The sequence below is a fragment of the Dama dama genome, chromosome 15 (genome assembly GCF_033118175.1).
Source record: "Dama dama isolate Ldn47 chromosome 15, ASM3311817v1, whole genome shotgun sequence".
NCBI lineage: Eukaryota > Metazoa > Chordata > Mammalia > Artiodactyla > Cervidae > Dama > Dama dama.
In genome coordinates this window covers 91,827,798-91,853,424 of record NC_083695.1, presented here as the reverse complement: position 1 = coordinate 91,853,424, position 25,627 = coordinate 91,827,798, and the positions used below count along the sequence as shown (strand labels likewise).

At 48.8% G+C, this 25,627-nt stretch overlaps 1 protein-coding gene across 2 annotated transcripts in view; it reads right to left on the bottom strand.

The window, feature by feature from the left end:
• Positions 1-25,627, bottom strand: part of DOCK1 (dedicator of cytokinesis 1) — a 544,913-nt gene that overhangs the window by 441,678 nt on the left and 77,608 nt on the right. For both annotated transcript variants that reach the window (XM_061162908.1, XM_061162909.1), the window contains exons 7-16: positions 25,452-25,587; positions 24,445-24,602; positions 22,984-23,065; positions 22,423-22,558; positions 18,636-18,708; positions 15,466-15,545; positions 11,649-11,774; positions 6,826-6,950; positions 5,575-5,673; positions 4,551-4,623 (exon numbers count right to left, since the gene is read on the bottom strand). In XM_061162908.1, coding sequence (XP_061018891.1) covers positions 4,551-4,623; positions 5,575-5,673; positions 6,826-6,950; positions 11,649-11,774; positions 15,466-15,545; positions 18,636-18,708; positions 22,423-22,558; positions 22,984-23,065; positions 24,445-24,602; positions 25,452-25,587 — 1,088 coding nt within the window. The remainder of the gene's footprint in view (positions 1-4,550; positions 4,624-5,574; positions 5,674-6,825; positions 6,951-11,648; positions 11,775-15,465; positions 15,546-18,635; positions 18,709-22,422; positions 22,559-22,983; positions 23,066-24,444; positions 24,603-25,451; positions 25,588-25,627) is intronic.

The window sequence follows — 25,627 nt, the reverse complement described above, 5'->3', positions numbered from 1 at the left end:
GGACCCTCCACTAATGTAAGTCACAGGTGGACTAAGCACCTGAACATGAAATTTCATTCTCTTTGGCGAGGAAGTTCTTCCCCCAAAATCAGCATGGGAGACTCAGTTCTTCATTTCATTCAAGTTTCCGCCAAGGAGTCACCTGCTTTGACGTGACCAGCTGCCCAGGAGAGCAAATGCAGACCCTGGTCATACCTGGCACTCAACTGATCGGTCTTCACAATGGCCAGGAGCTGAACTGTTAATAATAATCCCCATATGGTTGTACTGGAGAAAAGGCCTAAAAGGAAGGTCTTAAGGTTGAACGGTCATAAGGGTGAGGCTCTGACCCTATAGAATGGGGGCCCTTATAAGAAACAGAACAGACACCAGTTCTATCCTCCTCCATGTGAGCTCACAGCGAGAAGGTGGCCGTCTGTAACCTTCAAGAGGGTTCTCATCAGACCCAACCACACTGGTACCCTGAGCTCAGACTAGCAGCCTGCAGAACTGTGAGAAATCTCCACTCTTAAGTCACCCAGTCTAAGGTATTTAGATGTGGCTGCCCCAGCAGATTAAGACAAGTCCCTATCACTACCAGATGACCCAGGCTGTACTGTGTGTGTGCACGTGTGTGTGGGCGTGTGCCGAGTGTGTGTGTGCGCATGTGTGTGCGCGTGTGCCGAGTGTGTGTGTGCGTGCACATGTGTGTGTGTGCGTGTGTGCCGAGTGTGTGTGTGTGTGCGTGCATGTGTGTGTGCGCGCAAGTGCCGAGTGTGTGTGTGTGTGCACATGTGTGTGTGCGCGCATGTGCCGAGTGTATGTGTGCGCGCGCATGTGTGTGTGCACACGTGTGCCGAGTGTGTGTGTGTGTGTGTGTGTGTGTGTGCGTGAAAATTTATCATTAGCTTCACCCACTGGGTTTTTCCATGAAAGAGACGCTATGTATTTTCTCACTGCTATTTCCCCAGTGTGTAACGTAGTGCCTGCTATATATCAGATACTCAATAAACATTTGTTTTAGTTGGGGAGACGCCAACAAATGAGTTCTTTCAAAAAACAAAGAAAAGTTGGGAGCTTGTTAAGGCGTTATGACGGGAACAGGGACAACCCAGCTGGATGGTCAGAAAGGTCTCTCTGTGAAGATGGACTACGTATGACCCAAGATGTCAACCCTCCAGGAAAGGAGATGGCCAAATACAGAGGCCCTAATAGGAGTGCCCTGGCTTTACTGGGGGCTGACAGCCAGTGAGGCTGGTGAGCAGAGGGGAGTGCAGGCTCCAGGGTGGGCAGGTGCCCAATCAGCTAGACATGGATGAGGACTCTGGGCTGAAGAAATGGATGTGTAATGGATTTTCAGAGATGCAAGCACACAGCATGGATCCATTGAGTTCAAGGCTACAAAATACCTTTAAAATTATACATCCCAGATTCTATTTTTAGAGATGAAACAATAGAGGTCCAAGAGCAATATATCTGCCCACCCTAAGTCAGAGGCTCAAAATACTTACTCTAGGACATCACTGCATGAGATACTATATCTCATTGATCTTTGCATTCCTGGAATATAATAGGTACTGCATAAATGCTAGCTAATTAGATGGGTGAATGATTGACTAACCAAAGATAAAAGGGCAGATAAAAGCAAAATATATGTACCTTAGGAATCAAAAAGTAACTTTGTGAAAGGGTTCTTGAAAACATAAAATTCCTCAGTGTTCAAGAGAGAAGGAAGAGATCCTTCCAAGTTTGTGCTGTGCTGAGTCGCTCAGCCGTGTCCGACCCTTTGCGACCCCACGGACTGTAGCCCACCAGGCTCCTCTGTCCACGGGATTCTCCAGGCAAGAATACTGGAGTGGGTTGCCATGCCCTCCTCCCGGGGATCTTCCCGACCCAGGGATCAAACCCAGGCCTCCCGCGTGGCAGGTGGACTCTTTTCCATCTGAGCCATCAGGTTCTAAGCAGACATGAAAAACATTAAAGCCCGTCTCTGTGAAATCAGCCGTGGTTCGAGACACGTGACCACACCTACCAGCAGACAGCTTCCCCCAGCCCTACTATTAAGTAGGACAGAATTTAAAAGCGCACCTTTAAATTATTAATACTCTGCCTCTTCACATCAGGAACGGACTGCATTTATCGCATGTTCGTTAGCAGCCGTGACGAGGCAGACAACACATTTACACGGCAGGAGTCACAGGAGAAGACCTCATGCCCCGGAGGGCAGGCAGGGCAGCCCACCCAGCCAGCCCCCCTACAAAGAAGGGAAACTCCGGGGAGGTCGGCCTCAGAAGGCACACATCTGCCCGCATCCACAGAAAACATCATTTGGCGCATCTGGAATTGCTAACACGTTGCAGTACAGCGTTAGACCGCTCACATACCAGCACCAAACTTTCCCAGCAACCCCAAGTGCAGATCCCAGCGTGAGATACCCCATCACCTGCTTCCAGAAGGGGTAGAGCAACACGTTTTGCTGGGGACAGTAGGGAGGGGGTGCAGTGTGGCCTCAGCTCGCCCCATTTCTGCCCCAGAGTCCACAGACAAGGCGGCAGTCGAGGCCCCCCCGTGGCCCCCATCGCCAGGGTGGCCCACCAACTTCACCATAGTCACACTTGCGATGCTCCGCACGTTCCCCCAACCCCGCCACCTGTGGCCGGGGAGGCTTCATTAATTATGCAAATATGTCGTGACAGCGTCGTGTCTATAATGAGTACTTAAAACTGACAAGGAAAATAAGGATTTGGGAAATTAAAATGCTGCCGAAGAGATCCCTCTGCCCTACTCTAATCTATCAATTAGGGGGAACGACGGTGTTCTAAAGGGGGAGCGTGCTTCTGCGAGAAGTCCTCCGTGCATTGGAGAACTCTGCCTGCCCTGCAGCGGGGCTCCCCACCCTCGCCTCCCATGCAGCCCCTGCCCTCCGCCACCACGACTTCCACTGTGCTGGGTGCAGAGCCCACCACAGCCTCCAGGACTTGGCTGAGGTCCATCTAGTCAAGGCTGTGGTGGTAGTCATGTATGGATGTGAGAGGTGGACTATAAAGAAAGCTGAGCTTTATAGTTGGACTATAAAAAAAGCTAAGAAAGTTGCTGGGAAAGTTTGGTGCTGGTATGTGAACGGTCTAACGCCGTTCTGCAACTTGTTAGCAACCCCAAATGCATCAGCTGATGTTTTCTGTGGATGCGGGCAGATGTGTGCCTTCTGAGGCCGACCTCCCAGTAATCATGTATGGATGTGAGAGCTGGACTATAAAAGAAGCTGAGCACCGAAGAATTGATGCTTTTGAACTGTGGTGTTAGAGAAGACTCTTGAGAGTCCCTCAGACTGCAAGGAGATCAAATCAGTCCATCCTGAAGGAACTGAGTCCCTCCTAAAGGAAATCAGTCCTGAATGTTCATTGGAAGGACTGATGCTAAAGCTGAAGCTCCAATACTTTGGCCACCTGATACGAAGAACTGACTCATTGGAAAAGACTCTGATGCTGGGAAAGATTGAGGACAGGAGGAAAAGGGGGCGACAGAGGATGACATCTCATCCTCTTGATGGCATCAGTTGGATGGCATCACCAACTCAATCGATATGAGTTCGAGTAAACTCCAGGAGTTGGTGATGGACAGGGAGGCCTTGAGTGCTGCAGTCCATGGGGTCGCAAAGAGTCGGACATGACTGAGTGACTGAACTGAACTGAACTGATTCTGTGCTCAGCATTGCGCCAAGGGGAGGGCAGCTTCCACTTCGCCTGGTCATCAACCCCCCTGGGCATTCACTCCTCGGGCTGAGATATTTGGAAACACACACAGAGTCAAGGCTGAGGACCCCCCACCCCTGTGGCTCTGGGCCCCACAGGGTCTTGGATGATAAACACGCCTTCTGAGGCCACCCTTCCTGTGACGCTACTATATATACAACTGTAGCATCACTCGTGTTCCCAAATCTGAGCCGACGGCCGGATGGATACAGCCCACAAAGGGCAGCAGAGCGTCTTTCCCTTGTGACTTTGTATTGGTGGCTAACAGAGGGCTACATTCTTAGCAGACAATGAATTCAACATAGCCTATGAGACAAACTTCATCTTCGATGCTAAATCCTTCTGGAAGGTGAGTGATGTAAACAGCTGTTCCTTCCTCCCAAAGTCTTGGCATCATGTCCAAGGCTATACCAACACCGGCGAGAAAAGGTCAGCCTGAGTTCCAGATGCCAGTGGCCGCCAGCAAAGCCAGAGAGGGCTCAAGGTTTTCTGCACAAACAGCATTAAAAGCAATTTGAGAAATCTGTCTGTTACAGCTCAGCGATTTTCTGACGGATGGGACAGACCCACAAAACAAATGGGAAAGATGAACCCAAGGATAGAGTAGGAAGGAAGGGCACCTCGGTGGACCAATTAGAGAAGAAAAATGAAGAGCTCTGGGGAGCAGCTCAACCAGAGTGGACAGCACACACAGGACTGGGTTCACCTGGACATGGAGCTGGCGGGTCAAGACCTCCCTGTGTTATGGTAACCACAGTCTAGAACAATCTGGAATAAATGAGCAATACACACGGGCTAACGAAGCATGTGGCTACTCACAGTCCTGGGACGATCTGTGCCGGAAGGTAAACCGAAGGTGACTGCGGTTCACGTCCTCGATGGGGATGGCCACCTGCGGGATAAACAGGGAAAGTCAGCACCTTTATGCATCTTCCCCGTGATCGGCTTCATTCCGCTGAGACATCAGGGAACACTCCACACACTTCTACCCCACACTTCATCCCCTCTGTGATCTTCCCAAAGGCAAACGCCCTTTGAAAATTTACACCAGATAATCCTGTCCAGAATGCCACACAGTCTAGAAGAGGCATTTCAATTTTTTTTTTTTTAATGTACTGATGCTCACAGTGAAGAGTCTATTTTTTAAAGTTGCCATTTATGTTTTTAGCCCCAATTTGGAGGTACCTATGTTCCCTCCTAACTGTGGAGACCTGCCCGTGGCTGCAGCAAGAAGGCTGTTCTTTCAGGACTTAGAGTAAAAGGAAAAATACCCAATACATGCTGCCTTTAAGCCAAGAGTGTCCGTAATCTCATAGCTAATGTTTGTATCCCAGAGCCAACCACTGGCCTGGTGTCCCAATACCCAAGCCCATGGAGTGTGGGCTGGTTCACGGTGGGCTGGGCGGGGGTGTCGGGCGGTGCACTAGGAATCTCAGAGCATCTACAGCTGAAGGAACAGGATCCAGTTCCCCAATGATGTCCTCCATGTACTATCACCTCTATTTTTTTTTCCATTTGCTGTAAAGACAGCACGCCTTACATAAAACAGACCCGAGTAGAGACAGACAATAGCGGTCTGTAAAGGACTCTGTCATTTGTCTCCAGGAAAGTCTTGCTTTTACGTCCAAAAGGAGATGAGAGTAAATGTAAATTCCAAGAAACACCAGCGAGGTTCCTTAGCAACCTTCTTGAACGACTGTTGAACGCACTCCGGGGCTGGCGGAGGGCACCCACTGGCAGGCAGTCCCAGAGCGGGGGAGGGTGCAAGGGGGCGACATCCTCGGGGTACAAATGAGCATCTCATAACCCAGCCCGCGGGAGAACAGGGCCATGGAGATGATACCTTAACCGTCTCAAACCAGCGCGGCTGTTTCACTTGGTAGTAAATCACCGACTTGTACTCTGAAATCGCTTCATCACCAGCGCCCAGGAAAATCACATGCTTTAAAAGAAGCATAAAGAGTTCACATCAGCCCTCGTAGAGCCTGACACTGAATCCATCTCCCTTCTCCCACCCGTTAGATGAGCCAGGAAGACACAAGGGCGCCCCGGGAACGCCAACAACCCCGGGGCCCACAGAGCACGCCCCCCTAGTGACGAAGGATGGGTCGGGCTGGGGCCGACAGCCAGCAGAAAACCCTGCTCGCAGACATCTAAGATCCTATGGCCACACGGTCTGGAGATGCTACTGTCCTCCATCCTCCATACCCCTAGTAATGTTCACCCTGACCAGCAGGAAACCACCTGCCTCTTGGTGGCTGGAAAAAAGCTCTACAGATCAAAAAGGAGTGGACCATTCTCCATTCGCTTCCTCCAGCCACAGACACTGACCACTCGACTCTAAGGAGACACCATTAAGCCCAGGGGCAGCACGGTCTGTTTCCAGAGAGATAGCAGGGCAGAGCTACTGGATATCGGCCGCCTAGAGAGAAAGGACACACCCCCCCTCCAGGCAGAGCCGAGCCTCAGGGGTACCCGCAGGACACTGCTCTGGACCACGGGGGCCCCGGGAAGCCCATGATGCAGCCATGGTCCAGAGAGGCAGCTGGCGGGGACTCCTGCTTGGGCACAGCCTCCAGTCCTCAGAGGAGGTCACGGTCTCCAAGTCCTGCCCAGGACACCTGCAGGTAGCCGCGACCACAGTGGAGGAGGTCTCTGTGACGACCACCCAGTAAAGCACAGGGTCAGAGGCCCCGATTCCAGCCCGAGTTCCACCTCTCATGGGTTCTCTAACCTCAGTCAAGTTGATTGATTTCTCTGGACCTCAGTTTCCTCCAGGCTCAAAAGATGCTATCAACATCTAGTGAACATCTAGTGTGGCCGCTCGCCCTCCAAGCCTTGGGTTTACGCTGGCAAGCGGGGGCCCAGGAGGGATTTGGCAAAGGTGGTCAGGACCCCAGGGACATCCAGAGACCGTCCGGTTGCGGGACCCAGTGGAAACCAGCCCTTTTGGGTAAGGGAAAAGGAAGAAACGGCAAAAAAACGTTCTTCCCGAGAAACAAGACTGGCTTTTCACATTCTGAAGCAGAGGCAAGGCGCACACGAGGGAGGTAAGACTCCAACACCACAGGTTCAGCTTTGCAACAACAAGTACCTCCAGCCGTTTTCCATCTTCATCGTAAACAGACACCGTAACTTCGACATTCTTAGCTGTCGTCTTGCTGCCTTTATCAAAATCTCCTTGAACTAATGTTACATAGATATCATTTCGAACATCACCTGGGGAGGGGAAAATTATACCTTTGAAACCAATCCATTATTCATCGTGTAACTGTGAATTTTGCCAAACTAACTCCCTGTCTCTCTGAGCAGAGTATCATAAATACTGTATTAGGTGATTATGAAGTATTTTCTACAAAATAGTCTCCGCATTTAATAGCATGACAAAGGCAATTTGCATCATCACTGTAAGACTTGCAGGAAAGAAGAAAATGTCTCAGCCTCCAATTATCAGCTCGGGGCTTCTCGTGGGCAGGGGGCTCCTACACTCTGTGGGCAGCCTGTGCCCAGAGCATCTCGGATGCGGTCAGTGGGTCTGCACTAACCCTACCCTCACCCCAGCCCTCAGCATCCATGGCCCACTGCGACCCACATCACCAGCCCTTGTCATCTGCGTCTCAGCAGTCAGCACCCCGAGGATCACCAGCAACCCTGGCCTCCTTTCCATTCCACTAAGGAGTTGAACAAAGAGCAGCATTTGAACCACAAGCCAATGTCCTGAGTTGTGACACCCAGGATCGGGGACTAGGGATGGGTCAAGAAACTTTCTGCAAAGGATCATCTCTCCTCCTGGCAGGCAGCTGTCAGGATCCTGAACGAGGCCACAGGGAGCAGAAGAAAAGACTCAGGAGTTTAAAAGTGAGATGGGCCTTAAACCATGCAAAAAAAAAAAAAAAAAAATACGACCACACACACCAACAGATGAGCTCAAGACGCTTCCTGCAGCTGAGAACACACGAAGCCCCTGGTAAGGGTCCGATTGGGAAAACTCTGCAAGCTTCATTAGCGGCGTGATTTACAGGAAGCACCGCGTCCCTCTGAAGACTGCTATGCCGTCCGTCTAGCCGCCTCCCACGTCTGACACAACTTCCCTCCCCCGGGGGACACAAGCAAGGGTTCTGTCAAGAGTGGCAAATGACCTGCTCTGAGCAAAGAACAAGGATTCCAGGAGGAAAAAAAAAATCCTGCTGGTTTGTTTCTCTTTTGCTTTTTAGATGGCTCTATTCTGGCTTTTAATGTCTCTGACTATTAAATTAAGCTTTCATTTAAAAGTCATCATTGCAATAATCCCTGTGGGTGGCTACCACTGCCACAGCAGCTGCTGGAAGGAAGCAGGGCTGCGATCGCTGAACGGACCACGGAGAAGTTCAGAAGGATGGTGCGCAGGGCCAGGGGAGGGGGCAAGGCTGCAGGTCCAGGTTGCTGCTGTTCAGTTGCCAAGTCGTGTCCGACTCCTTGCGACCCCATGAACCGCAGCCCGCCAGGCTTCCCTGTCCATCACCAACTCCCGGAGCCTACCCAAACTCATGTCCATCGAGTCGGTGATGCCAACCAACCATCTCATGCTCTGTCACCCTCTTCTGCCCTCAATCATCCCCAGCATCAGGGTCTTTTCCAGTGAGTCTGCTTTTCACATCAGGTGGCCAAAGTATTGAAGCTTCAGCATCAGTCCTTCCAATGAATATTCAGAGTTGATTTCCTTGCTGTGTGACCTCAGACACGTTGCTTAACCTTCGGGGCCACTGACCACTAAACCACCTTATCAATCAGGCAGGTGGTCTGCACAGTCTCTCCACCTGAAAATTCTATCAGAGCACCAAGGCTGTCATCAAAAAGGGCTACAACAGCTTCACAGGGGGCTTCAGCAGCCAGAGAAGCGGCACATGCTGGGGAGCGGGGTGGCTGAACCTCAGAGTCTCCTCCTCCGATTGGCCTAGAGATTCTGGCTCCAATCCAGAAGTAAGATCCCATAAGGAGGTCAGCATACCCAGTGAGCACTCATGAGAGGGTCTTAGCAAATGCCTCTCAGGCTCTCATTCTGGGGAGGAAGGAGCTGGAAGCAGACCCAGGGGGCCCGTCCACACTTCCAGCCACCTTCTTAGCTCAGCTCCTATGCTCCCCACCAGGATCCTTCGGAAGGACCCCAGAATTTCCAGCGGGCCACGAGAAGCTGTGAGAAGCAGGGACAACGGTGGCACGGCCAGCTCTCCCACCGTGCAAAGGAGACGCGTGTCTCCATAAACACGCATGTGACTGCATGGCACAGATTCTACCAGGCTAGACATAGGGATCTGAATGAACGTGCCCTCCAAGGGTAAGATGCTCCCAGTCTCTCAGCATCCCTCAGCCCCAGAGAACATGGGTGAGTCCCTCAAGCCGGGCTTGCTCACTGCAGGAATGCCAAGCGCCGACTCAGAACACACACAGAACAAGCCAGAACAATGGTCAGCTGTACAGTTTCCCCACAAACCTATTAGGAGATTATCTTAGAGGTTTAGACTTACTCTTTAAGTCTGTCAGTCGTAAGGGAGACACAACCAGTGTGACCTAGAAGTTTCCCAGGTTTCCCAATCACGTGGAGAGATAGAGGGAGTAGAAAGAACATGCCCCTGAAATGCCCTTAAAATAAACAAAGCGGTAACTCTGAAGCACCCTGGTGCACACAGGGCTCCTGACGTCAGTGATGCTGTCCTCATGTATAAATCTCCATCTCAAATCCATATGTAAGTGATATGGCCACGAGAAGACCAAATTCGTTAGCTGTGTATAGAGCAGACGACGTCTACAAGCGATAGATGTCCCATCATTTCTAAACGTGCAGTGTCTCACACTTTCCTCCTATACAGGTGAGTCTGGCTAACACTCCATCTAGCCGATGTTAGATGTCTTTTCCTATCAATGTAACAGCACTGGCAATGAGCCACAGTTGCCTGGAGGGACGGAGGTAACATGTCCCTGACATGCCCTAAAATAAACAAAGTAATAACTCTGAAGCACCTGAGTAACCAGCTCTTCCCTGTGAACCTACAGCAAAGCCCTGCACCAGGGCTACAGGCAAGTGCTGACCACAGGCTGGTTTGGCCTCATTTCCACTGCTCATTAGCCATGTGACTTGAGGCTGTGGCTTAATCATGATGGGAATTAGTTCAACACCCATGTGGAGGCTTCCAAGATCCTTTTGAGGATCAAGCTAGGTAATTAATGGCAGCATTATCTGCAAACCAAAAAGTGTCCCACGGATATCAGGGATTAAGATTCATAGGCTTCCCAAGATCTCATGATATCAAATCTGATGATTAATATGAACGTTATTTGGTAACGGAAGTCATATTGTAAATATCACAGATTAACCTTAATATGGGATGTCACTAACAGTTTAATAAGCTTAACCCCGGTTGGATGGGGGCGGTACTGGTGTGATAACCAACACACTGAGTGGGAATCAGGTGTAAACATCACGGGCTTCTTCATGGAACCTGTATGTTCACCCGATTGGCTGTATGGAACCTGTATGTTCACTCATGCCAGCTGTCCCTCCCTGCTCCTCCTTCCTCCTTTTGATCAGCTCTCCATCCAGACTGTGTCCCTGTCTCCTTCATCCAACCCTTGTCTTCGGGAGGCGCTGCCCCCTCCCGGAAGTCCCAGTGGCCGACAGGCATCTGTCCCCGCCCTGGCCTGTCACTGTCCAGGGCGCCCAGGGGACCTGAGCGGGCCGGGTCGGATGGCGATCAGTCTCCCTGTTGGGAAACACTGGGTGGAAAGCATGTCATCTGCTTCAGGACACTGGGATTTGGGAAGAAGATGGGTGCCAACAGGACCTGTCCCCAGAGGATACATTCAAGTTGTAAAGCAGACGGTGCAGAGAACCACAGCTGGTGGTCCAGGCTGACCCGGCTGCAGGCTCTGTCTCTCTTCCTCAGCCACACGACCGACAAACATCCCCAGGGTGAGGCTGTTTGAGTAGGTCTCATGCTTTCTGATACTTAAGCTCTAAAGCATCCTAACTCCAACCAGATCTCCAGGTAGGAATCATTACTGTTCTCATGCCCAAGAGCAGGAAACACAGCTCAGAGAGAGGGGGTAACTGCCCAGGGCCACAGAAGGGTAGAGGTGAGACACGCAGCAAGGGCTATGACACCAGCCTGCACACTCAGCTGAGGCCAGTGGCTGGGGTTTCAGGGGGGTGGACCACTCTGGCGAAGAGTCATTTAACCTGTAACCGACCCAGAGGGCTATTTTCTAAACTTGGAACACACTAGGGTGCATTTACCCAAACTGTACTCCCTCCATTGTGAACATATTCTGGACAATTCAAACGCTGTTAGGGATTACAGGACAGACCCAGGGCCATCACTGTAAGCCTGCCCCATTGTCGTCATCAGTCCATTCCTTGGAGCCAAAAAGTGAATCCAAACACTCTCTGTGCTTTCAGCCAGGGTAAGTAGGATGTCAGACCAGGGAAGGCGGGCAGAAGACAAATGGCAGGCATCCTGACTGGGGCGGCAACAGAGCGCAGAGCAGCAGTGGGTTCACTTGCTATCGTGGTGGTGTTTTCCCCAGCCGGCGATAGAAACCACCTGGAGGTCTCAGGGTCGGGTCTTTGGCCAATGCTCATTCCGTCCTCTTGTCCCTGTTACTTTATCACCAGGAGTCGCTCCACACCAGTGCTCCCAGATTCTTAGTAATATAGCCAAGAGAGACTGCCTCCCCTGGGCCTGATCCCTCGTTAGCTGTCACTCTGACCACATTCCTGTCTGCGGGATAACCCACCACCACGCTGGGCTTTACACGCTTCACTCTCTCTGCTCGCCTGAGTTCCCAGGTACACGTCTCTCTCTGTGGCAGCTACACAAACACTCCCAAAGCGGCTGCATCCAGCACATGCACAGAAGGACTACAGGATTCCTCCATTCTTACCTGGCATGATGATCTCCGGGAAGCCCGTCTTCCGAGCCACCGCGGTGGTCCTGTCCACCAAATGAGGAAACTCTTTTCTAATCTGATGGATATCTCCAGGAAGTAATTTCAGCGTTACCCACAAACCTAGAAAAGCAACAGATGCGTGAGTCATGTTATATCTCATACATCTTCACATCTTGTACGTTTGCAGAAGTCTTCACGAAATCCATTTCAATGAATGAGCAGTTTTTAATTCACAAGGCAATGCCTCAAGAGAAAATATAGGTGGGTAAGGAAAAGGAGAGCGGCCAGGGAAGAGGAGCCTGGCATGGGGGAGGTACCAGCATCTGACCACCTGGGACACGAATCCCCCATCGGAGTACCCGAAGGACCTGACAGCACTTACGTGCTACCCTAGCCCAGGCCTGATGACTCTTGAGAGTTGATAATATGCTGAAGGTAAATCAGAAGGTAGCATTTTGCTGGGAGGGGATTGAGAAGGCTATCATTTACCATTCTCCCAAGGAGGGTGATAGCAGAGGAGGCTTCGGGAGGGACACAGGCAGCTCCACGAACCCACGAAAACAAGCAGTCGTCTCGTGCCCTCGAGAAGGGAAGCCACGAACACGGTGGAGCACCAGGCTGTGGGCCACCCGTGGACCACCCACACGACAGACGGCAGCAGTCAGGGCGGCCTTCCCTCTGTTTCACAATGTCACAGCGAAGCGCAGACTCATGCCACCCAACCCCCTTCTCCAAGGGGGAAACAAGGACTTCCAATCCCTCGAAACAAGACGTGAGGATGCCCAGGAGAGAGCACGGTGACCCTGTGAGCCCTGTCCGCCCGCCCGCCCTCCGCAAAGCTGACTTATTTTGTATAAAATACTCCTGGAGCAGCGATCAAACAATAAGAGGGGAGAAAGCCCACACATAACAAAGTCAAACGCAGGAGACAAAGCAGGGGCTCTGTCAGCTGTTTTCAAGGACATGCCGTCCTGGCGGGGGTGGAGGGGTCACTCTCAGGAGGCAGGTCAGGGTCTTCCCATCCTGGAGCCCTCGGGGGCCTGGCCTGCTTGCTCAGCTTTGCAGGACACCACCCCCCGCCCCCCGCCCATCAGAAGATAACATCAGTACCAGCTTGCTCAACTCACTGATAAACTGATAACTAGGTGACACAGCTTGTTATAATTTAAACACAGAGATTAATTTTTCCTGTTTATGCTAGGCTTAAAACCCTTTCCTCAGAGGAGGAAATGAGGCCAATTTTCAAAGGAAAAGTATATTTTAGGTTGACTTTTGCTTAACCAGAGTAACTAAACACAAAGGGAACTAACATATGCTGTATTTCAAAAGGAGTCGATCCCTGGGTTGGGAAGATCCCCTGCTGAAGGGCACAGCAACCCACTCCACTATTCTTGCCTGGAGAATCCCATGGTCAGAGGAGCCTGGCAGGCTACAGTCCATGGGGTCACAGAGTTGGACACAAGTGAAGCAACTTAGCAGGCAGGCATGCACGTATTTCAAACAATAGGAGTAGATGGCTAGACGTACATGAGGATTCAATGTGCAGGTAAAATACCAGGACCTCTGGGTCCAGGATTTAGAATAACTTTGGCTAAATAGAAAAGATATTGTCTACTGTGAAAAGGAAAGATGTAAATACAAACCTAAAGTAGGCCAAAGCCTGGAGGCCAATACGAAAGAGACAGGTCATGTTTCTCCAAGTCCCTTCCATGGCTCCATGCACTTGACTGTGACTCAAGCGGTCACCACTGATGGAAATAGGAGCTCCGCTGGGCAAAACCCCAGAGACCCTGCAGCTTGCTCTGTGCTGCATTTACTGGGCCCTGCCCAGCTCTCCCTGGAAAGTACTGAAATAGGCCTGCGAGTGAGCCCCGGAAATATGTCACTCCATCACTTCTGTTTCAAAGCCAACATGAGCTAGTGACATGGCCCAAGGTCAGTTTGGTTCAGGAAGCCACAATGGTCCATGTGCAAGCAGTCAATGCCCTTGTCACTTAGCTCTTACCATGACCTGAAAGCACCCCTCCTCCCCGAGAAGTCCAAGGAATCGGGGACCCTGGCCTCTGCCCATCTCTGACACAGATCTTGGCCACAGTAACAGTAAGACTGACAGAGGTGGGGCTTGGTCCTCTTTTTAAGCAAGTTCCAGCTGGCCTGCCACCAGTCTCCACTTCTCCCAGGTGACCCTGTAATAAAAGTGGATCAAAACTCTGATGACACTGCAAGAGGAGCCAGAGGCCTGGGGACCCCGCCCCAGAGTGACTCCAATCAAACAGCTTTAATTGGACCTCTCCGTGGTTTTCAATTAAAGTGCAAATTGGGAGGGCTGGTAATTGATGAGAAGACGGGTCAGCTGAAAACTGCTCTGTCTACAGAGGCCACGGTTCATTAATGTTTTGGGCTGAGGTGTTGGTTTTGCTGTTTTCCGGGGGTGGGGGATGGTGGTTCAAACCAAAAGGAAGTCCCCCAGAGGGACAGGAGAGGCTAATTCCTGCAGAACATTTTTCAGACTTGATTCACACTCTCCCTCAGAACAATGGGAAAAGAATCCAGATAATTGTCTCTTAAAAGTCTAGTGATGTGAGGTAACCAGACAATGAAGCAGGTCCGTTCACCTGAGCCCCACGGAGTTCATGGCAAGCCTGCCTCTAATCAAGGACTAACAAGTGGATCGTCCCACCAGTCTCAGGCCTGGGCGACTCTAAAGGTGACTTCCCCTCCGGCTGGAGGCAGGGCCTCAGCAAACACTTGTTTTCCAGCAGCCCTCCCGGCCAGGCGAGTGCCACCTGCCACCAGCCCAAGGTGATTGATTCACAGCCTCTGCCAACAGAAGGTCAGCCACTGGGAAACTTGTCAGCGTGGGATTAAAAACGATGACTGGCCAGGTGAGCGAGGGAGGAGAAATCCCCTCGATTGCAAAGCTGAAGGGGAACTGGTCTGCAAAACGGAACCACTTTCTCAGGGGTATGGAGTGGGGAAGCCCTGCCAAACATCGTGGCAGTGCTTAGCTCACAACACAAGGGAGGAAAAAGCAGCAAGGACAGCGCACACGGGGAGCTAGGCTGTGTTGAATGTCCGTGTGTCTCTAAACAGCATGGTGAAACCACAGGCAGGGGGTAGCTATTTCATTCTCTGCTGAAGTCACTCAAGTGTTCTAACAGCGGAGATGGCTGGAGACGTCTGAGGAAGACAAAGGAGTTGCTTCCAGGCCCATCAACTCTGGGCTCTTTCCGAGTGTTTAATCCTAGGATCCTAGTATTTGTATCCTAGTCAATGTTCTCTCATCCAGGACATTGGTTCTCGGCAGTGCTTACGAAGATGACCAGTGAGGAAAGCCTCTCAGGCTGTATGTACATCAGGGACAATGAGTAAACACCATTACCCTACACCACCACCATCATCAGCGTCAGCAGCATCACCATCATCGGTATCTTTGTAATCATCATCGTCATCTTTGTTATCAGCATCGTCATCAGCATCATCAGTATCATCATCACCATTATCAGTATCACTGTTATCACCATTACCATAATCAATATTATCAATATCATTGTCATCATCATGACCGGCATCACCAGCATCATCATCGTGATCATCACCACCATTATCACTGCCGTTACCATGATCATTGTTGTCATCATCACCATCACGGTTTTCATCCACCACCATTATTATCATCATCATCAATACCACGATTCTCACCATCATCCCCAACGTCATGATCATCATCAAACTAAAATTCAAACCACACACTATATTCCCAGGCTCATGCAAATGGACACTTAGAGGAACAAAACCATAGGATACGTACCCTGGCCCTTGTGGTTGACTTCTTTGGCAGCAATGACTTTGTTTATAACAGTCTGAAGGAAGTCATTCTCCCCTGCCACCCTGGGTGAAAAACGGGATGACATGTTCAGCGGCTTGTGTCGAATGGCGTCGTCCAACGCGAGCCTGGAGGGCACGGGACGAGCAAGACCACAGGAGACAAAGGGGTACAGGGACCCATGGGTGATGGTAACAAGGGAACAGAGAGCATCATCACCAAGTGTGGGAGAGAGTCGTCATGAGTCAACGCACGACAAAGGACAGGATAGGTGACAAGAGAGACAGGGAAGAGCATCGATCAGGAAAATGCTGAACCACGCAAGAGAAGTAAAGCAAACAAAGTCGACTCCATCCCCAGGAAATAAGGGTGCACCAGAGCTACATTCCATGCCTACCAGACAATTTACAAAAAGGGAACTGATCTGAAAGTAACATGATTGAACAGCATTTAATCGCAAGGGATGTTTATGACCATTTCTTCTATTTCAGTAATTCCTGACCATATTGCATAGGTCAAGCAGTGGGTGCTTTGAAGGGAAAAGCAAAATTAAGATAAAAAAAAAAGATCCCTCAGACCCAATTGCTTGGGAAGCTTGAGTACATACCCTGCTCCATCAGACTATGTACTCAACATAGCCTAAAATAATTAAATGTGAAAACAATGGCATAGTCTTCCGAGAACACAACAACCATGTCTGAGGAGAAAACTCTGACACAATTATGAATATAAATCATCAGTGTTTGGGGGACTCATGGATCAGGAGCTTTTGACAGAAGGTGTACCAGGACTGAGAAAATAAATACAAACAGGCGACATGGGCAAAGAGAAATACCATGTAGCACAGCCAAGCACAACATGCAGTGAGCAAGAAGATAAGTGTATAATGTTTAAAATGATTTCCAGAAACAAGGACAAGTGTTATTTATCCCGTGAGCCCACATGACTCAAGGGAGCTAAGGGCTGTTTTCATTTACTTCCCCAAGTTAAAAAAGACAGAGAGAGAGAGAGAAATGTACACTATGATTCCTCCCCTAGAACTTACCCTGTGATATAATCAATCAGTTTTAATGGAGCAAAAAATGGGTTTCATTAGCATGGCATTTCCCAAAGAACTACTTTCACTGCTTATTTTGCTATTAAAATCATGCTTCTCTTTTGTTTCTAACACTGAACATATGAATCTGGATATCAGTCTTCCTTTAATGGAGCAAGAAGTCACAAACTACAATGCGAGTTGAACATGTAGTTTTTTTAAAGTGGACATTTCACTGCAAGACAGAAAAAGATGGCAGCAACCTGCCATCTCAAGGAGATCATAACATGTCCCAGTAAAATTTAGATTAGTGAGTCTAAAACTGATAACCCCCTCACTTTTCAAACCATAACTCAAAATTTTTCTTTGACTTTTCCCATAAGACACTAATAGGGAACAGGTAATTTTAATGCAGTGGTTCATTTGGACATGAAGAAACTCTAAGGTCTAATATCTAAACAGCATGCTAAACAGTACTGGGCTGCACTTTTTTTCTCATGGGCAACTTATTATTTCATACTGCTGTGCTTTATTTATTACCATGATATCAACTCAGATTCCAAGATGATGTTCCCCTTGTTTACTAAACCAACTTCCAGATTCTGTAGAACCAAGCTCCCTCTGTAACTCTCATCACTGGCTGTGATTCCAAAGTATTAATATCACCACCCAACAGAACATTCCATGATGAGAGGAATGTTCTCCATTGGCACTGACTGATCTGGCAGCCACTAGCCACTTGTGGTCCCGAAGGCTTTAGATGGGACCACTGTGATGGCAGGAAATAAGTGATTTCAGTTAATTTTCATGAATTCAAATGGTTACATGTAGCTAGTGGTTAGTGTTGCATAGAAGAATAGCTCCAAACCAATGAAGCCACAACAAACCTTTGCCTCCAGTTGTGGGGGTGAAATACACAAATGTGAACCCCAATTTAGAGCACTTTGATGGTTTTCTGTTATTCTAAATTTCTAAGCCATGCCTGGGGATGCTGTCTGAACAGATCACCTGCCTGCAAAGGAACCACTCGTTTCCACCTGGAATACGTGCTTCTCCAGCCTGGGACTAAGAGCCTGGTCCGTCGTGCAAAGACAGGAAGCAAAGGGAAACCACCACCTCCTGCCTCCTGCCCTCCCAACCCACCTCCCAGGATAGGATTCCTCCCGCCACCCACCAGCGTCACGGGCCTCCAAACTCCCTTGGTCAGCACCTGAAAACAACCCAAACTGCCTAAAATAAAATTTCTCTCAAGCCCGGAATCAAGTAGAAACCAGAAATGAGGAGAAAAGACAAGAATGCAGGGCACCATGACAGGTCACTCTAACTCGATTTATCATTTGCTCCTCTAAGGTTTCATACCGCCAGGAGGAAGCCGCCTCTTGCAATTAACCTAAACCGCTCTAATTCCTCCTCCTCTCTCCCCACCTCGTGTGAGGCGGAGAAGTGCCCTTGAAGGGACTACAGACCATTATCCAAGTGCCCTCTCTGGCTTTAATCTCCTGGGAAATAACACCAATTCTTTCAACCTTTTCCACGGAAACTGCCTTCAAATCGGAGAGTCAATTTAATGAAGCTCCCCGGAGTGCTTTCCAAGCTCGCCACGCCTCTCGACAGACTTCGGGTTAGAACTACATAAACTCTAAACACGGCAAGCACAGGCAGCGTCCACTTGAAGCAACCCAGGGACAGAAAAATTACAAGGATTCTTTCTCGCTTTACAAAAGAATTCAGTCTTATTTTGTTTGGTTTTTTATTTGGAAGACAGCAACTTATGGTGATGAATTTGAAGTACTGTATTTTGAAAATGTGAATACTTTCAGTTCATCCGCATGTAAGGAGATGTTCACGTCCAGAGAGGAACTGTAACTCTGCGTGTCCTACATGATAAGCCAAGTCTGGGATCACACGTAAAACCTTCTACTTCAAGACCATGAATTTTGACCCAGGTTTCTTATGGCTGCAAAAACGCCCTGCACTAAAAGACTAAGACGTCTCGTTATTATAAAATAATCAATTCCTATTCATGCTGAATTTATAAACTGAATTATAAAGATAACTATTACAAACACACATTTTCCATATTCTATGGGGTTAAGCACTTGGTTTGTCCCATACTTACGGCTGAAAGGGAATGAAGTGCTGTTTGTCTTCATCATCTACTTTTCCATTTATTATATCCGTTACATCCATCACTGGAGACAAGAAAAAAAGAGATGGTTGTGCTTAAAGGTTGCCATTACAGAAAACAAACAAAAGAACTTCAGAATGTCTCCTGACCAAAAAGCATGAACTGACCAGTGGAATTTTTTTTCTATATTCAAGTTTAAAGCATTTCCACATTTGAAAGACCAATTAAGTTACCCAACCTGCCCAAATAGGGTTGGGGCTTAAAGAGCAAAGCTCCATTTAACAAACTCCTCTATTAACCAACTGGCACCAATTAAGCTTCTTTTCTGCAGCAGAACTTCGTGAGATGAGGAAATACTCTATTGTTCTTTACTCATTGATTTCTTTATTTTATTTTCGGCTGTGCTGGGTCGTTACCGACACCTGCAGGCCTTCGCCAGTTGTGGCGAGCAGAGGCTGCTCTCCAGCTGCGGTGCTCCAGCTTCTCACTGCGTCGGCTCCCCTTACGGTGGAGCAGGGGCTCAGTACTTGCGGTTCATGGGCTTAGTTGCTCCGCAGCATGTGGGATCTTCCCAGACCAGGGATCAAACCTGTGTCCCCTGCACTGGCAGGCAGATTCTTAACCACTGGACCACCAGGGAAGTCCAAACTGAAATGTTCTGTCACAAGCGGCATGTGAAACAGGGCAAGTGTGATGGAGGGACTGAATTTTTACTTTGATTTCATGCATTTATGCCCAAAGAGCCACCTAGGGCAGGGTGACCACTCTGGGCAGCACCGTTCTGCAGCCTCATGTCAGTCTCCCGGCCCCCGAATAAGGAGGCAGTCATAACATGGCAACGGTTTAGCCACCTTGAGCTGGCATCTGTGGACAGTGTTTCAAGGACACTTGCCATCTAATCCTCACACTTACCTCCTATACAGTTGAAGAAACTAGACTCAAAGACCTAAACGAATTCGCCCACAACCTGGTGGCTAGAATATCTCCGAAGCCCTAGCTCAGACCAACACAGTGAAGAACCCCATGCACAGCCCAGGGTGCCGGACACAGGCTCTGTCTCTGCTCAGCCTCCTCACCTGACTGCAGGTAAGTGAGCAACGAGTCCCGGGTATCTCCTTGTGCACAATCCCTTCCCTAATGACATACAACCAAATACTAAACATGGGCAATTTCCATCCCTACCACTCCCCTTCCACCCAAAAATGGGAAAAGTGCTCTGCAGGGGGAACAGAAGCATCCCATCTAATGTTAAGATGCTCCTATGCCCAAGACCACATCTTGACCACCAGTTCCGAACCATCACACACAGCGATTGTTTGAGCCCCAGTCCAATCAGTCTTTTGGCATCTGCAGCAGCAGCTCAGACAACCAGCTCTATATGGGCCATAACGAGTGAGTCTGTACCCAGGAGGCCATCTCCCACAGCCCAGTCTGCAATAAGCCACCTTCCTGCATCCACAGACCTCTCTCTGCTACCATGGGGCTCATCTCACCAACCGACTAGGAGGCCCCCCCAATGGTCCAGCTTTCTCGTCAAAGCTCCCTAGTCTCTAGCCTTGGACACGTCCAGGGGCCCAGCAACTACTGGCAAGAAGGCAGCATGTGAGCAAGAAACACACCCTTGGTCTGAGCACCCATAAATTGAAAGCTGCCTTAGTTCTGCTACTTTCTAGGACTGACAGTCCCTTTGGGGCTCCCCCAGCCCAGAACTCAGCAGAGAAGGCATTGAAGTTGCCCATCACCATGTCCTTCCCTCACTGGTCTTGCCGTGGTTGGGACTTTGAGCATTCAAAGGTTCCTGCTGTCAAAGGAAGAAGTAAAGCACTTGGGGGCATCACCCCCAATCCGAGAGCCCAAGTATTTCTATTTTCATGTGTGAGGGTCTGCCATAAGGAAGCCAAGCATCCAGCCATACATAGTCACTATGGGTGTGTGACGGAGGAGGACCTGAACAGCCCAGAAATGTGACATCCCAGGATGCAGGGGCAGAAGGAGGGGGACGTCGGGATGCTGCTGATGGAGGAGGGACAGCAAAGGCAGGAAGTCGGGCAGGCATGATGAGAAGTGATGAGAAGCACGAGGCTGGGGCAAAGGGCCAGGTCGGCTCAGAGCGATGCCTCCCCACAGCCTGCTCATAGCAACCTGGCACTGAGCATCCAGGTGGCCAAGATGCACAGCAACTGTTTGCAGGGGCTCATCCTCTGCCAACAGTCAGAAGAGACACAAAGATCCAAGTTCAAGGACAGGCACAGGGTACTTAGGCAAGAATATGTTTTAATAGCTCCCTGGACTGTGTATATGAGTATCTAAGTGTATATGAGAAATATATTTAGGACTGAGAATCACTGCCTTAAAATACGTACCTCTTGTGCCCAAAATGTTCCATGACCACACTGCATGATGACATTTACTCCCTCCCTCTTGGAGTGGAGATACGAGTAGCAAGTTGGGAAATACATAAGCAGAATGCTCAGGTCCTTACGTAGCATCTACAGAAACACACCAGCCCACAGCTCAGGACAGCCACCCCTCTGGGCTGAACGTGGGAGGTAAGAGATCACTTGCCCGCTCCCCACCTCATCCCCACTGGGCACTTAGGCTCTGAACCTAAAACTGCTCTAAAAAATCTGTTTAAAGGGAGCCATGCATGTCTGCTCAAGTCTCTTCAGTCCTGTCCAATTCTTTGTGACCCTACAGGCTATAGCCTGCCAGGCTCCTCAGTCCATGAGATTCTCCAGGCAAGGATGCTTGAGTGGGTTACCATTACCACCTCCAGGGGGTCTTCCCGACCCAGGGATTGAACCCGAGTCTCCTGGTCCCCTGCATTGCAGGTGGATTCTTTACTGCTGAGCCACTGGGGAAGCCCTTAAAAGAGGCCAAAACAAAACTCAACATAATAATGAAAGCCCTGAGCTTCCTGGTGATGCAGGTAAAGAACCCCTCCATTGCCGCTGAAACAAGAAATCCAGCGATGTATCAGAAAGGAAGAGTTTTTCTCACGTATGTATATAAACCCCAAGAATCACAAAAAGGAGGAGAAATAGAAGGCTGTGCAGTGAACGGCAGCCATCTAATCGTGAGGGAACATCGTTTCCCAAATTGTGAAAAATGAGAGTGACACTGAGAGGTCAGCCAACAAGGACGTCCCAGGGACACTTTCCTGTCCTTCCATAGAGACAGCCCATTTCTCCCTTTTCCTGCATCATCACCAGAGAAAAAAAGCCCCTACGTGAAGAGAGCTCTGTCCTCTGCGCTTCTCCTGCCTCTTCATCACTTGGACCATTCTGTGCTGCTGCTGCTGCTGCTGCGAAGTCGCTTCAGTCGTGTCTGACTCTGTGCGACCCCAAAGACGGCAGTCCACAAGGCTCCTCCGGCCCTGGGATTCTCCAGGCAAGAACACTGGAGTGGGTTGCCATTTCCTTGTCCAATCCTGTGCAGACTCATTCCTAAATCAATCCATCACCAAGTCAGAGACACCACAACCCTCCTCAACTAGCTTTCCTCCAGGACGAGTATGTGGGGCATGTGGGTCAGGGTCTCCATCAGGAAGCGGGGTCCACTGTCCTATCAAAGACGGGATGTGCGCCCGAAGCTGGTGGGACAAAGACCTCAAGCCGCGTGTCGATGTGAACCCACATGGAGAAGAACAAACACATGTTTCTTCTCTCCCACAGTCAAGCTTATACATCAAGCGGCCCACGACCCAGTATTCAACAGCAGCTCGTATTCAGAGGTGCTGATCTCGAGAGCCTTCGGGAAGAGGAAGGAAACGGATTACCGGCCACCCCGAAAGGCCGTCGCAGGCCCGAGGTCAGCTTCCGCGTGTTGTTATCCCTCAGCTCCATGCGGCCCACGCGGACGATCTGGCACACAAAACTGATCTTCTCCCTTTTCAGGTCTTTGCTTCCCAGGTCCTGGAAATATTAATTTCCATAAATTACTGTGGAGAAGCACTACTCAAGGCAGGTTCAATTGCAACAGACAGTAGAGAGATAGATTGCCACTCTTCTCTTCCAACCAGTTTTTAGCATTTTAATAAGTGATTCACAAGACAAAGAGCAGCTGAATCACAAAAGTCAATCAGCATTAAATGAATTTAAGATCTAAGTTTAAGAGACATACTCAACATCATGGAGTAGTACATCTCTGTCATGGGGACTCAAAGGGTGACTAGAGACCCAGAAGGTTTCTGGGCAGCTACGTTATTACAGGAAATTAACAAGTAGTCCCGGCATCCCAAGGACCCAGGCTCCAAGGCAGTGAGAAGTCAGACAGGGGTCATTAAAAATAGTCATTAGAATGGTGAGCAATTCAAATGAACATCTTTGGATGCACTTACAGTGAAAACAGCTCGCAAATTATGTAATCTGTCTATGTCTTTAGGCAATCCTGAACTTGACCAGCGAACCAGGTAGTTTTCACTTGGGAAAAAAAAAGGAAATAAAAGCAAATTAATTTTCCAAACAGAACAGGGAACCAAATGTACATCCTCAGTGACTTTTAATTAATATCATGGAGGTCCATTATGCAGACAACGGTATGGGTTCAGAAATAGCAACCACGTCAGATAGAGCATCTCTGCCATTGACATACATATAATTTCCATACAGCATAGTACTCAAGGTCTGCCAATACAAAATTCCTGAGGTTTTCAGTTCGGATGTCCAGGATTATAACCTGAAAGGACCTATCTGCAAATGGCATTTCATAGTTTTTATTATATTTTTAACAATTTTTTTAAAATTAATTTACAATGCTGTGTTAGTTTCAGGTGTAAAGCACAGCGATTCAGTTATACGTATATAAATTCTTTTTCAGATTCTCTTCCATTATAGTTTATTATAAGACACTGAATATAGTTCCCTGTGCGATACAGTAGGTCCAAGTACATGTACTTTATACAGAGTAGTGTGTATACGTTAAAAGTTTTTTTATTAAAAGCATACTTGTTCATTTGGAATGACTACAGTCTCAAATTCACCATTTATTCAAAGTAAAACTTCATGATGATTTTCAAGCCTGCCATAAGCCAAACATGACCTAAAAATATATGTTAAATCCTATGACAAGAAGAAATAAAGTCTTTATCGGAAGTGACAATGAAATTTGTTCTGTTTTCTGCCATATACTAAGTTCTTAAATTTTCAGTAATATGAGTGAAGATTCTGGAGCTTTATACACACACACACACACACACACACACACACTTCACACACAGTCCAAACCATACTTTTTACATCTGGACAAAGAGAAAATTATACCAAGGAACAAAAACAAGAACTAGGAAAGACAGAACATGAGATATGAGAAATGAAAGAGACTGGATTTACAATATTTTATTCAACACATATTCACTGACAGACAGCCTTTATGCAGCAGGCACCAATCTAGACACTGTGTCCCATCCAATCACCTTGGAGAAATAATAGCAGGTCAAAGGTCCAGAAATGACATTCACAGAGAACCAAAGCTCGAAAAAGCAACATTAGGATTAGAGCATTACGGAGCAGGGAAGAGGGCCCACAAACAAAGCATCCCATAAAGACAGCACAGGAAGCAGGACTTCAGTCCTTAAGTCATGCAGTTGCCAGGTTTTGAAAACATTACAGGACTCCAACTCTACAATCAAATATCCACGTCCTTGCTGGAAAGCTGCTCCTGGCCCAGACTCCAGCTGCTTGGGGGAAGTCTGGCCAGCTGATGGCCCCAAGGGCTCCCCACGAAAGCGACACTTTGGGGCAATTCTGAGGCCATGTTCCCAGCAGTGACCAAAGAGGAAGGACAGGGGCCTGTCACTGACCTGATGAACTTGGACTCTACAGGGTCGTAGAGAGACATGAGCACCTCGGCATCTTCTCCTATTTTACAGACCACGTTTTTGAGGTTAACAAACAAGGCCAGGGAAGGGGTGGCGGCAAACTTGGCTTGTCTGTTAATGTCTATGTTCTGCTTCTGAGACTGTCAGTGGAAACAAGAGGACAGAAAGGTGACATGAGCAACACTTATGGCTAACGCTTGCTCTGTTCATCCCCTACAGAACAGAAAACCATGCGAAACCAGTTGCAATAACACAGCAAAGCCCTTCATGCAGCGTCTTCCTTGATGTCTATACGTGCATGAGCCCAGCTGAAAAGCATATGCCTGGGGCGATGATCCCAGTACCGTGAGAAGTTGTACCGAGTATTTACTTCAGATACAAAACATTTAGGGCCCCAATCAATCAATCAGAATGGAGATTACACGTGCAGTTGCTTATTCAATTTTTGATTCTCCCATCAGGTCAAACTCTCTGAGGGCATCTCCGTGTTATTCATCATTATGGCCCCAGGACCTGGGGCACCGTAGACGTTCAGCAGTTGCTGAATGAATGGATGACTCAATCAGCCGACTGTGTTCTGAGTATTGACTACATACAAGTTACCATTAACGGCCATGGGAGACGAAAAAGATCAGTAAGATGCATGTTCCCTGCCCTCATCAAGCTTAGACAGACCCCTCTCCTACTCCTATCAAAGAGGAAATGCAGAATGGGGTACTGTTGCCCATGGGTTAAGACCACAAAGTCAGTGTCATTAATATCCTGTCCCCGCTCAAGGGATGAAAAGCCTTCAGGTCATCCACAGCATGTTTTGACGCTGGGCTCCCTTCCATCCATCACTGTCTGAAATACATGCTGAAGCTGGGCCTTTTCATGGTGTAGCTAATGTAATCCTGAGCTTCCCTGGTGATGTTTCACTAATGTTGTAAATTGTTACTGAGAAAACGTACCCTGGGTGTAAATGGCATGTTACAGAGAGGTGAACTTACTTTTTCTTCTTGCAATCTTTCCTCCACTTGTTTGGAAGCTACTTCGTGAGCTCTGAAAAGACTAATCGTGCTAGTTAGTTCTGGATCCAGAATGTTCCCGTCTTCATCTCTCACCACCAAGTCCAAATCAAGGATTCTAGAACAAGAAGAATTCAGAACTTCACCAACAAACTTCA